Genomic DNA, 12,528 nt, shown 5'->3' with positions numbered 1-12,528 from the left:
AGGGTGTGGATGGGGGGGAGAGGTAGTGCGAGGCTGTTTGAAGGGGATAAGGGACTGTGTATATTCCTGAGAGCATGACTGGTTTGATACCCGGATCGGGGAGGATTTTGTGCCTTGTTATTCATGATGGAGGGAGAGTGGCAAGTACATGGGGAGACAGCTAGTGTACATATATGGAGTTGAAAATATAGCAATTGGTCTACTGCCCCCAAACCAACAAGTTCATGTCTCGTGTGTTGAGATGTGTAGCCGTGTCGCAACTTGGTCAACATCTCTTCGGTGTGGCATTGATAAAGCTGGTGGTGCCAAGACTGGTGAGACAGGGGGAGCTCGGGAATGTGGGTCCGCCTGCTTCCAGGTTCCAGGTTCTCGCAGTTCTCAGCCCAAACGTCACCACAACACAACACACAACAACACAAAGGGCAGGATCCTGGAACTGGAAGAGCTCCCATTCCGTCCTATCCACGACAACAAAGCTCTCCCACCTCCTCCATCTCCAACCAGGCATCCAAGGGAGAGCCAATATCGACTTATATACGAGCTCCTCATTGTTTCGATACAGCCAATGGATCCAAGCCCATAGCCATCTCGACCAAACACTGCAACAACCATTCCAACTTCCGTCCACAGGGCGCCCAGCCCTCGCGCCGGCGCCATCCTTTCTCCGACCGACCTAGGTAAACAGAAGAAATAAAGACAAGATGCACACACCAACACCCACCCTCCTCTCCGCCGCCACCGCCGCCCTCCTCCTCTCCCTCTTCCCCTCCCCCGCCTCCGCCGTCTTCCGCGACGAGGTCGGCCACATCGACTACCACCACCAACTCCTCGGCATCCCCCAGCGCGAGACCACCTTCTTCCACCGTCCCCGCCGCGACGACCGCGCCAGCCTGCTCTACACCCTCACTGACGCCGCCGTCGTCGGCGCCGTCAACCCGGGCACGGGAGAGGTTGTGTGGCGCCAGCCGTTGGGGGATTTTTCGGCTTCACAAAGGCACAATGTCAGTCTTGGTGGGGACGATTATAAGAGCGCAGGGGTTATTGGGTTTTTGAGAGCAGGCGAGGGGGACGGGAGTGTTTTTAGTGCGTATAGAGACGCCGTGCATGCTTGGGATGCGGTCACCGGGAGGAATCGGTTTCGTGCCGAATTTGGAGACAAGTCGAAGGTGGTGGATTTGGAGGTGCTGCAGATGACGGAGAGCGGGGAGGCGAGGAAGGATGTGTTGGCGCTGTTTGAGGAAGGGGAGGAGGGGACGACGGTGCTGAGGAGGCTGAGCGCCGTGGATGGCGCCCCGGTCTGGGAGTACACAGAGGTCACCAGCGATGTGCCCCTGCAGGTGAGCACCAACCTGGAAAAGGTCTTCCTGGTCAGCCTTAAGGGGGCGGCAGGAGGGTATGGGTTGAAGGTGACGGTGCTGGATCCCGTGACGGGGCAGAAGGTGGATGAGATCCTGCTCGGGTCCAAGGCGGATGAGGTCCGCGGCAGGGAGGATGTGGTGCTGGTTGGTGCCAACTCTGCCGCGCCGGTTGTTGTGTGGACAAACGCTGCCCGCGAGACGCTCTGGGTCAACGTGCTCGGAACCAATACCAGGCATGAGTTTGCCCTGCCGGATGGCACGGTCAGCGTGGAAGTCCACGCGCCGCATCTGGTCCAGTCGCAGCCGCATTTCCTCGTCCACAGCAGGACGGCCACTGGCCATCGCGGGGACGTCTTCCATGTCGACCTCAAGACCAACGCCGTGTCCAAGGCGTACAGTCTGCCTCACCTTGCCGGCCCGGGCGCCTTCTCAACCAGCTCCGATGGCGCCAGCGTCTACTTTACGCGCATCACCGAGGAGGAGGCGATTCTTGTTTCGTCGCAGTCCCATGGAGTGCTCGCGCGCTGGCCGCTGAAGTCTCTCGGCGACGCTCCCCTGCACGGCGTCTCGGAAGTCATCAAGAAGATCGGTGCTGAGGATACCTACGCGGTGCGTGCGGCTGTCGTGACCGACGCCGACGACTGGGTTCTGGTCCGCAACGGCGAGATCGCTTGGACACGCCCAGAGGGCATGTCGGGTGCCATTGCCGCCGCCTTCGCCGAGATTCCCGAGGACGAAGACCTAGCTAGGTCGCTCGAGCAGGAGGCGCACAGCAACCCGTGGCATGCCTACCTTCATCGCGTGCAGCGCCACATCAAGGATCTCCGCTACTTCCCAGCCTGGCTGCAGGGCATCCCCGCGAGGTTCATCAGCAGCGTGCTGGGCACCGACGTGGCGCCGCCCGCCAGCGGGAAGCTCGCGCGCGATAGCTTTGGCTTCCACAAGCTGGTCGTCCTCGCTACGCGTCGCGGCATGCTTTACGTGCTTGATGTTGGGAACAAGGGCAAGATTGTCTGGCGCAAACGGGCCTTCGAGATCCCGCCCGGTCGGCAGTGGGACGTCAAGGGAGTTCATGTGGACGACGCAACTGGCCGGGTTACCATCCTGGGAGCTCACAACGACTTCGTCGTGCTGCGGGTTGACACGGGCGAGATCGTTGAGTCGAAGGGCCCCAGCCCCGAGGCCACGACGCAGGCGACGGCCCTGGTTGACACTGACTCGGGCCCGCAACTGATCCGGATTGGCCGCGGCGGCAAGGTCGGTGAGCTCCCCGCCAACAAGGCGCCCCGGCAGACCGTCGTCACGCGCGGTCCGGACGGCGAGCTCCGCGGCGTCGTCTTCGTCGGCAACGGCACCACGGCCTACGAGACCACCTCCTGGACATTCCTCCCTCCTCCTGGGTACCGTATTGTCAACATCGCCACCCGTTCTCCTCACGAGGCTGTCGCGTCTATCGGACGCGTCCTCGGCGACCGCACCGTGCTGTACAAGTACCTCAACCCCAACCTTATCGTGGTCGCTGCCATTGAAGACTCTACACGCACGCTCGCCATCTACCTCCTCGACACCGTCTCGGGTCAGATCCTCTCCTCCTCCCGCCACCCTGGCGTCGACCCCACCAAGCCCATCGAGTGCGCCCTGTCCGAGAACTGGTTCACGTGCACCTTCTTCGGCCGCTACCCGCTCCGCGACAGCCCCACCCAGTCGCTGCAAGCCTACCAAATCGTCGTCTCAGACCTCTACGAAAGCGACGTCCCCAACGACCGCGGCCCGCTCGGCCCCGCCGACAAGCCTTACTCGGCCGTCGGTCCCGTGGACGACCCGACCGGCCGCGTCCCGCTCCCCGCCGTCTTCTCACAGGCGTACGTGCTCAGCGCGCCCCTCGCCGCGCTGCAGGTCACCCAGACCCGTCAGGGCATCGCCGCGCGCCAGCTGCTCGCGTACCTGCCCGAGGCCCGCGGGGTGGCGGCCATCCCGCGCATGGTCCTCGAGCCGCGGCGGCCCATCGGACGCGACCCCACCCCGGCCGAGCAGGAGGAAGGACTGATCCGGTACCACCCGGCGCTCGAGATCGATCCGCGCAGCGTGGTCTCGCACGAGTGGGACGTGCTCGGCGTGAGGCACATCGCGGCGGTGCCGGCCGTGGTGGAGAGCACGTGCCTCGTGCTGGCGTACGGGGAGGTGGATGTGTTTGGGACGAGGGTGGCGCCGAGTTTCTTGTTTGATATTTTGGGCAAAGGGTTTAATAAGGTGTCGTTGGTGGGGACGGTGGCGGCGTTGTTTGCCGGCGTGGTGGTGTTGGCTCCGATGGTAAGTTTGTTTTTGTTTTTGTTGACGATGTTGATGTTGGTGAGGAGTATTGCTAACGGCGGCGTGACAGGTCAAGAGGAAACAGATCAATATGCGCTGGAAGGCGCCGTTGTGAGGGGTTGGAGGAAATGGGAGGTGAAGTGCTGGTTTGTATATCTAGATACTAGAAGGTTGGAATTGCATTTTGTTTTTGGTTGGTGGTCATACTACGTGCTTTGAGAGGTTTGGATCAGGTATTTCATGATTGCTATGTCTTGGTGTGGTAAGTCATGTTGCCTATCGCCTCGGGTTGAGAATGATCTCAATAGGTATCACCGTTCCAACAGCTCAGCTCTTCGAAGTTCTTAAGATCGTGTGAAGGAGATGGGCTTATCCACGAGTTGATTGATGCTCTCTGTTCGGTCGGCGACAGTTCGGCCACCACCGCCCCACAACCGCAGTTAAGTTCCGTGTCCGCTCGGAGGCCAAGAACCGACTTGACCCACTTCTCCGCTATTCCGTCTCACCGGAACCAACAGCCACCTCAGCTCCCTACATTCTTCATATCTCTTGACAGAGGAGATCCTGCTGAAGCTCATTTCGCTTCGATTCCGGCCGACGCTTTTCGGCTAGTTCATGCCTCGTGAGCTCTTCTTGAGCACCAATCCCCCCACATCAGCTACCTCACTTTTCGCCTCCAATCCCTCACTAGCACTTTTCCGAGTACCTAGTTTGTGTTTGTCCCCCGTGTAGCACACCACCACCAACCAACCACTCTATGGTCGGCTTTTCGTGATAAACGATCCGCAGATTCAGCCCTAGCTTTCCCAACACACAAGTCCCCAGCATGGATCTGAACCCGACAACCACAACAGAGTCTCCTCCTGCCGGGGGAGAACCGGCTGCTGCCGCCCACCTCCCACGCCCCCCGCCCCGAGGCCCACGAGTCGCTTATGCGTGTGAAGCGTGCAGGGCTGCTAAAGTGAGGTGTCAGGCGGGTGGGCAGGGGGGAATTTGCAAGAGGTAGGCGTGTGAGTTTACTACCTAGTTCTATGGGTGTGGCTACTTCTCTCTGCTTGTCTGGATTTGTATGTATGTACTCCTGGGGGAACCGGGCTGCAGGATACATACATACATACATACATTTGCCCCCAGGCTTGTTCGGTCCACCCAAGCCGGGCCAGGACCCGGAAGGTGGTGGGAGCACCCTAGCGTTCCCGGAGCTTATTCTTGATGGGTTGTGACGCCACTTACAACAGTCTCTTTTTGGGGCATGGCGGATGAGCTGTTGGGTCGGTCCAGAGCTTGCGATATTCATTCTTATGTCTCTGGATGTCTCACTTACACAACTCCTCACAGATGTCTCGACTCTAAGCGGGAGTGTATCTTCAAGACTGGCCCTCGAACCCGGCGGCCTCGACAGTCGAGGAGGTAAGACGTTACTCTCCATTATATTTATATGTTGTTCTCAATATCTCTCCTTTATTCCCTGTTGCTTCTCCAACCTCTCTCCCCTCGCCCATGGCCTCCCTGTCTCCGCCACAAGGCGAGACACCAAACCCCCTTTCTCCCATGTTGACATCCATCTCAACAAGAAACCTCAACGCCCCAGATCCCACCTCCGGCTCCGGCTCTCCTTCCTCATCATCCAACCAACAACCCCTTCCGCTGCCTCCCCGCCAAACCTATCCGCCACCACCGGGCCCCTCCAAAACTTTCACCATCGACATCCCCATGGCCCCGGACGACCATTACGACTACGAAGCCGACCTGGCAGGACCGCTCGAGGCGCTGCGTCTGACGCACGAGCACGCCCTGGACCTTCTTGTGCCGCACGTCCCTGAGGCAGCAGAGGACGAGGAGTACGGGGGTGAACAATTCCAGGGAGATGATGACGACAACGACGACGACCCGGAATGGGCCGACCACGCCTCCGGATCCGTCGCCTGCTCCTCCGCGGCGCTCTCGCAGGCCTCGTCCCTCCCCCTCGGCGCGTCTGCGCTGTCGACCCCGCCTAGCTGCGCCGGAATTGGCCCGCCAACAGCATCCAATTCGGCCAAGGAAAAGGACGGCACCAGCAGGAGGACTAGAACGCTCGCCTCGATGCGCCTGCAGCCGCAGTTCAACCTGGACTCGGCGGGGGAGCTGCTGCGGCGGTTCCGTGAAGCCATGTTGAGCCACTTCCACTGCGTGGCGGTCAGGGAGGACGAGACGGTGCCGTCCATGGCGCGCGAGCGGCCGTTTGTGCTGCTGGCGGTGCTGGCAGCGGCGAGCGGCAGCGCGACGCTGCAAGGGCATGGGCTGTATGATGAAGAGTTCAGGAAGGTGTTGGGGTTGAAGTTTGTGGCGGGAGGGGAGAGGAGTTTGGAGCTGTTGCAGGGATTGGTGGTTTATATTTCCTGGTGGGTTTTTGTGTTTCTCTCTCCTCATGATCGTGACGGTTTTCAGTGGATTGGGAGTGCTTACCATTGCTGCTGTTGGGCATACCTAGGTATCCGTTCCATTTGCGGCCCAAGAACCGGCAGGCAGTGCAGTACATTCGCATGGTTGTCGATATCGTCACGGATCTGGAGTTGGATCAGGACCTGGGCATCGATAGCCTGGATGTCCCGCCGAGTCCCGAACGGCTGGATCAGATCCGAGTGTATCTGGCGAGCTACTATCTTGCATCCTCGTAAGTCTGTCCTCTAGTCATACGAGGGGGCTTCGTTCCTGGATCTGACATGACAACACTCCAGCTTCGCCTCCACCTGGAACCGGACAACCTCCCTCACCTACACCGACTACACGGCCTGGTGCAGCGAGCTCCTCCAACGCCACAGCCCTTTCCACGGCGACCAGGTCCTCGCCTGGCAAGTCCGCCTGCAACGGCTCGCCGAAGAAACCAACGAGCTCCGCCGCCGCCAGCGCGGCCAGCGAGATTACCAAACCGAGCTTATGCTCCGCGGCATGGAAACCCAGCTCGACGAGTGGGAGGCGCGCATGGACCCGGCCGTCGCCGCCGCCACCCCCATCCGCATCGCCGTCCGCTACACCCGCCTGTTTCTCTCGGGTGCCCCGCTGCTCGCCCTCCCGTCGGCTAGACTCAAACAATCCCTGCGAAACGCTGCCGTGCCTACCGGCAGCGCACAGGCAGCAGCAGCAGCAGCTGGAGGAGGCTTCCGCCCCGACCCTCGCCGCCTCGCCGCCCTCATCCCCGTCCTGCACGACACGTACGAGCGGTTTCTCGCCCTTGACGCGGCTGACATCCGGGCGTTTTCAGGAGCGGAGTGGAGCGCGCTGATACAGGCTATTATTCTTGGGTTTCGGCTGTCATTTCCGCTGACGGGGACGTGCCCGGAGGAGGAAGAGAAGGAGTGGGAGGACGCGGCGGCGAGGAGGAGTGCGGTGAGGTTTGGGGATTATATCGAACGGCTGTGTCGGTTGGGAGGGGGGAGTTGTTCGGAGGAGATCAGGGCGGGGTTGGTTGCTGCTGCTTCTGCTTCTGCTTCTGCTTCTGCTGGTGCTTCTGCTGGTGTTGGTGCTGGTGCTGCGGGAGCGGGGGCGGAGGGAACTGGTGGTGGTGGTGACGCTGGGAAACAGCAGCAACAGCAACAGCAGGCGAAGAGTATGGATGTCTTGAGTGCGAGTAAGGTTGTGTTTGAGATGGTGAAGACCAAGTTTTGGAGGCGGGTGGCAAGGTTGGAGGGAGGAAGAGGGAGAAGAGGAAAACAGCAGGAACAGAACCATCCACAACAAGCAACAGCACAGGACTTGGCCATGCTGCAGGAAGGAGATGGCGGTAATCATCACGACAATCGTCAACAGCAACAACACCAACTGTACACAAACCTGAACGCCTGGCGGCCGACCGGTCCTCCTCCGCCTCCCACCCCTACCAGCCACCGCGATCCAGCCATCAGCGGATGTCCCATGATGGACGGCAGCCTTGAGACGTTTTATCCCTATTGGGATGAGACTTTCAACATGAACAGGGCGGCCGGTGCCTGGAGTAATAGGGGTGGGGGAGCAGGTGGAATGTTCGGTGGTGGTGGGAGTAGTACTGGGTCACCGATGCCAATGATGATGGCTTCACACCCACAGGGGGCCGCAGGAGCTATGTCTGGGGGTTTTGGACTGCCAGATGATTTGTGGGCGACCATGACGATGGGTTGGGCACATGGTGGTGGTGGTGATGGTGGGTTTGAAGGGGCTTGATGACGAGCCTCCGACGTCGCTGACCTGCCAGTATATAGTTGGCGCTTTTCTCAGGAGTATCGGCGAGGATTAGGTACTTTGCCTACGCAACATCAAGGCGACTGTATGTATTCTATAATAAGTACATACCCGAGATTCCTCCCACGTCCGTTATGATGGATGTAAAGGCGTCGAGGCTCACTCCTCTGCTCATGGCCACTTTGATCCCTTGGAGGACACTCCGTAAGACGGGCCTGAACAGCAACTTACACAGCGAAATTCGCATAGTATATGGAATGAATAGGACCAAGTTTGATATCACTTCACATTCATCTCTATCCACAAGCCAGAGTTGTGAACATGGACCACATCACGGAGGAGGTTACTGAGAGTTATGTAATCTGGTCGCATACAACACTCATACAAGCGAGAGGCTGTATGGAAGATAGAGTATAGTAGTCAAGAAGCTGGTGTGAATAAGTGAATAAACAAAAAACTCAAGTTCAACTATGGCTGTAGTACCTGATAGTTCATGAGGCACATCATCCTTCTTGGCTCCTCACAGCTTGGCGGTTTTCCCTACGAACGTGACGACGCTGTGGCGCTGTCTGAATTTTGCTCTCGCGATACGTACTCCATAGTTACCATCGTCTGGCCCGGTGATTGGCAAAAAATAAATAAAAAATAAAAATAGAGGAAAAAAAAATTAACCACTCCCATCTCAAGCTCACAGCGGGGTTGGTTCGATTTCGATGGACTTGGCCAACAATCGTTGGGCAAAAAAAAAAAAATCTCGAGCTCTGAATGACCAGCGACCAGGATCCAAGCTTGGCTCGAGCTTGGGGGCAGCAGCACCAACGATGTCGCAAGAGCACGGGATCGCACTTTGATTGGCGGGGTTCGAAGCAACGCAACAGAATCCTTGCTGTTTGTTTCACGGGCTGGGCAGGGCAGCGGCAGGGCAGCTTGTCAGGTCTCTTTGCTATCAATAAAACGGACAAGAAGAGGCCATCGTCAGTCACCTGGCGCAGCGTTCCATCGCTTGTGGTTGTTTCGTGTCATGTGCCGTGTTCATGTCATGCCGTTGGTGATGATGAGGGAGAAAGATCCCCATGTTTGTCGTCCAAACTTGAGCCGTTCAGCAGATCTACTACGAGGTATACTATGAGTATACTAGCCCAAATCCAGGACATGGCATGGTAGGCCTGGTCCCTGGAGATTGTGCGCCGCCCGCGCATGCGTGGGATGCTGTAACAACGCAGCTGCGTGCCCGATTGTGTGCTTGAGGATAAGGCAAAAGGCAGCAGCAGGCAATTTCCCATCCGCGATTCCGATCCATGTGACTTCTTGCTTGGTACCATGCTACTGGACTAGTTTGCACTTGGACGGTGCATCAAGGAAAGACACTATCCGTAGTGCTAGCTACCTTGGCTTGAAGGAAGGGTTGCATCTACTAGTGAATTATCCGCCCGCGGCCCTGTTTGGTCAAGGTTCGGCTTCGAGCGGGCAGAGGAAGCCGTACCCGATAATACGAGTACCGAGAGAGGCGACAGATTCAGGGACTCTTCAAGGACCACTGTGATTACAGTTTTGCTCAAGATGTCAGACTTCAAAAGACTCGTGACCCATGGGGCAAAGGTTTGGGAGCGGAAGTGGCGAACCGTGATGGCATATCGTCGTCAGCAAAAACCCGGTTTGTTATATCCTCTCGAGATGATCAAAAAATACCGATCTCTGGCAGCAACGCAGATCGATCGGACGGCTTTGGGTTCGGGCTTGGGTGGCAAGCTGGGGTGACTTCCAAGTGAACAAGGTCCAAGGAAAGCAACAAAACCCATTCCCAGGCAAAAACTCGGGACGTTATCAAAAGTGGTTTGAGCCTGCTTCTTCTCCCCTCATCACAATCACGACAGCGTTGAGCCAGGCAAAGAGTCAGGTCTGTGTGTGTGGCATTGATGTGCCCCTCACTTCAGGGGTGATTCCTCGGCCGGTCCTCGAACGGTTATGCAAGCTTCCAAATGCCGGGCCCAACCAGAGCAGCCAAAAGACCTCGGACGGCGGCATCCTTCATCCTCGTTGGCGGGTGGTGAGGTGACAAACTCTCCGTCAATGCAGCTGTTCGTACCAAGCCTCGAGGAGCCAAGATCATGTGATGTGTGCTGCTGATTGGGGCTCGGCCGGAGAGATACAGAGGATTGCCGACTTTCTGGAAAAGGACCTAGACCTCTTGAGCTCTTTGCTGGTTCATGTCGAGCATGAGAGACAGGCAACTGTGTGCGATAGATTGCTCCCTGAGCTGGCTGGCCGGGCGTACCCCACGGAGTTTGCAAGCGCGTGACCAGCCGAAGAGTCGGCTATCCCGTCCCAGGCCGTCAGGCAGCACGCCGGCGATCTGAGTTCACTGCAGCCGTGCGCCTCGTTCACCAGCGCGGGTGACAGGCGCACACGGACTGTCCCACGCGCCCCGTCACGATCCGCCGACAATCTGAAGCTGAGGGGTGCGGCTGTGTGCCTTGGACAGCTTCCATATCCTCGAGCAGGTCGCACGCGCGGGGGAGGGGAAGGGAGAGGCTCGACTCCCTTTGTGCAACTGTCTGTCGAGCACGGCAAGATACTTTGCATATTTTGGTCGGTGGCAAGTCTGTCGTGTGAAGTAAGGTAAGGATTGGGAGAGTTGGGCGGTGCGAAAGATGAGAGCACCAACCGATTGTAACGCAAAACAGATGTTGTTTCTCTTGGACGGAAAGGGGATGGATGGTGGGGGATTGAATTGGAGGGAAGAATTGCAAAACGGATCCTTCAACCCGGATCTTGTTTCAGAGCGTCCATCCGGAAGGGTGCCGAACATATCAGTTTGTCTCTGAAATCCGCTAACCAGCTTAATGTTTGCTGCGCCCAGAATGTTTGGCTTCTGGCGGCTCTTCCTCATGTGGCCGGTCCTTCCATTCCGGCCTCCGTTCGGATCCAGCGATCCTTCTTCGCCGTTGCATGGAAGCGTCGTAGCCAAGGGAGTGGTGTTATGGTGGTGCTTTTTCGTGCCTGATAACCAATGTGATGCGTAGACTTTCTGGATGACCACGTTGTTCTTGCGGAACAGCATCCCGGATGGGTCTTGTAGCCATCCAGGTCGGTATCTCGATCGTTTGCAAGGCGGGGGCGGGGTGGAGGGGCAAGGCTGATTATTAGTCAATGACAAACCTTTTCGAGCCTCTTGACGTCCCGAGCCGATTGAACCTCGAGTCCCGGCTCGTCCGTCGTATCTTCGGTTGTCAAGTGTCACATCACCAGCTTATAGTACTCCTGACAGGACCTTCACCAAAGTTTCTAGATTCCTTCCTTCCGGGCTTAGGCTCGCCGCAGGTCGGATGTTTGGCGTCGGCGTTGTCGATCAGCGCTATGCGCCTGGAAAGTCACTCAATTCCCCTGCAGACCCAGCATCCAAAACTGCGGGATTTGACAAGCGCAGGCCGGACGGCGGGGCCGGGGATCGCGACACGGGCGTCGTCTCAGAAAGCCGCGTCGTCAATCAGCGTCGGATTCCATGTTGCTGCGTGTCCTCCTCGGCCGCGGCCTGTCCAGCAGCCTCGGCACCATGAAAAGAAGCCATTCGTGCTTCCGGGGCTTGCAGGTGTTCTGTCGACAGAGCCAATGGCTTGTGCTCGCAGGCCACCCCTATCTCTGGCGCCAGATGCGACCTGGCGAGTGTAGGTGGTGTTTCCTCCCCTCCCCTCTTGCTTTCCCACATTCGTTCCCAGCTTCTGCACCTGCTGGCGATGATGGTGGTACAAAAGATAGAGGGCGAGGTGGTGGGCAGATGGTTGGTGCATCCAGAGTCCTTCGTCCGTAGCAGACCATTCACCGGTCTGCCTGGCGAGCCTTCGAGCACACCACCTTCCGCTTCTCAAGGTCCTCAAGGTCTCTATCATTCTGGCCCCCGCCCTCGACGAGCCCAAACGGAGCGCCCTCTCCCCTGTGGTTATCATCGGGAAATATGTCCCTCCGTATCGCATCGCGCTCGTCCATTCCCTTCACCTCAGGCCACCAGGGGTGTGTCCGCGCGGTGCCAAGAGCTTCCTGAGCTGTAGGGAAGGCTGCGAGATTGGCTGGGGGGCCTGCTCGTCACGGAGCCAAAAATCTTTTTTGTCTGGAACGCAACCCGGTGGGCGAGGCACAGGGCCGCACAGGTTGATCAGAAACACGAACAGGGGTGTCTGACGGGCGGATGGTGGTGGTGCTTCGGCTTCGACGAGACGGACGAGATGCAGACGGGAACCCAAACCCAAGCCCCCCATGCAGCGTTACATTTGGTGGGCGTCCGGGTGAAGTTGTGCCCTCGCCCGTCCAGACCCGATCCTTTGCCTCGATGGAGGGTTGCGCCAGTCCCAACCGGTGAGCTTCCTGCTCATTTGGCCTGCATAAACCCCGAACTGGGCTCTTTGTGTTGGCCATTGTGTTCCAGATGGTACTTTTTTTGTCTGTTACTTTTTTTCCTTCGGGATCATGTGGTTGGACTCGAAGAAAACAAGCTTTTTCTGTCAACGACGAAAGAACAGCTGTGGGTTTGTTGAGCAAGGAAAGCCTCAGCCCAGACAAGGGAATGAACGAGCAAGGGGCCTGGCAACGTGCGTCGATAAGATGGACACTGTTGGGGAAATGCCCCGCTCTCCAGATTTCGCCATTGGCCCCTCCCATTCCGGGGCTCCAG

General features: G+C 58.1%; 3 protein-coding genes across 3 annotated transcripts; 2 read left to right on the top strand and 1 right to left on the bottom strand.

Annotated features, from left to right (window-relative positions):
- Positions 1 to 701: 701 nt before the first annotated feature.
- Positions 702 to 3,783, top strand: VTJ04DRAFT_7495 (uncharacterized protein; the record flags this gene model as incomplete). The annotated part of the gene is made up of 2 exons (XM_069365828.1): positions 702 to 3,668; positions 3,739 to 3,783. The coding sequence occupies 2 exons, from the start codon at positions 702 to 704 to the stop codon at positions 3,781 to 3,783; spliced, it is 3,012 nt and encodes a 1,003-aa protein (XP_069216824.1).
- A 711-nt stretch (positions 3,784 to 4,494) lies between these two features.
- Positions 4,495 to 7,844, top strand: VTJ04DRAFT_7494 (uncharacterized protein; the record flags this gene model as incomplete). Its single annotated transcript, XM_069365827.1, has 5 exons — positions 4,495 to 4,670; positions 5,007 to 5,078; positions 5,243 to 6,049; positions 6,139 to 6,321; positions 6,386 to 7,844. 5 exons carry the CDS (start codon positions 4,495 to 4,497, stop codon positions 7,842 to 7,844), a joined length of 2,697 nt encoding a protein of 898 aa, XP_069216823.1.
- Positions 7,845 to 10,290: 2,446 nt separating this feature from the next.
- On the bottom strand, positions 10,291 to 10,923 carry VTJ04DRAFT_7493 (uncharacterized protein; the record flags this gene model as incomplete). Its single annotated transcript, XM_069365826.1, has 2 exons — positions 10,291 to 10,464; positions 10,699 to 10,923. The coding sequence occupies 2 exons, from the start codon at positions 10,921 to 10,923 to the stop codon at positions 10,291 to 10,293; spliced, it is 399 nt and encodes a 132-aa protein (XP_069216822.1).
- Positions 10,924 to 12,528: the final 1,605 nt, after the last annotated feature.

The sequence above is a fragment of the Mycothermus thermophilus genome (assembly GCF_041956435.1).
Source record: "Mycothermus thermophilus strain CBS 625.91 unplaced genomic scaffold VTJ04scaffold_5, whole genome shotgun sequence".
Lineage (NCBI taxonomy): Eukaryota > Fungi > Ascomycota > Sordariomycetes > Sordariales > Chaetomiaceae > Mycothermus > Mycothermus thermophilus.
The sequence above is the reverse complement of the archived record's forward strand: the minus strand, read 5'-3'. Positions and strand labels throughout refer to the sequence as shown.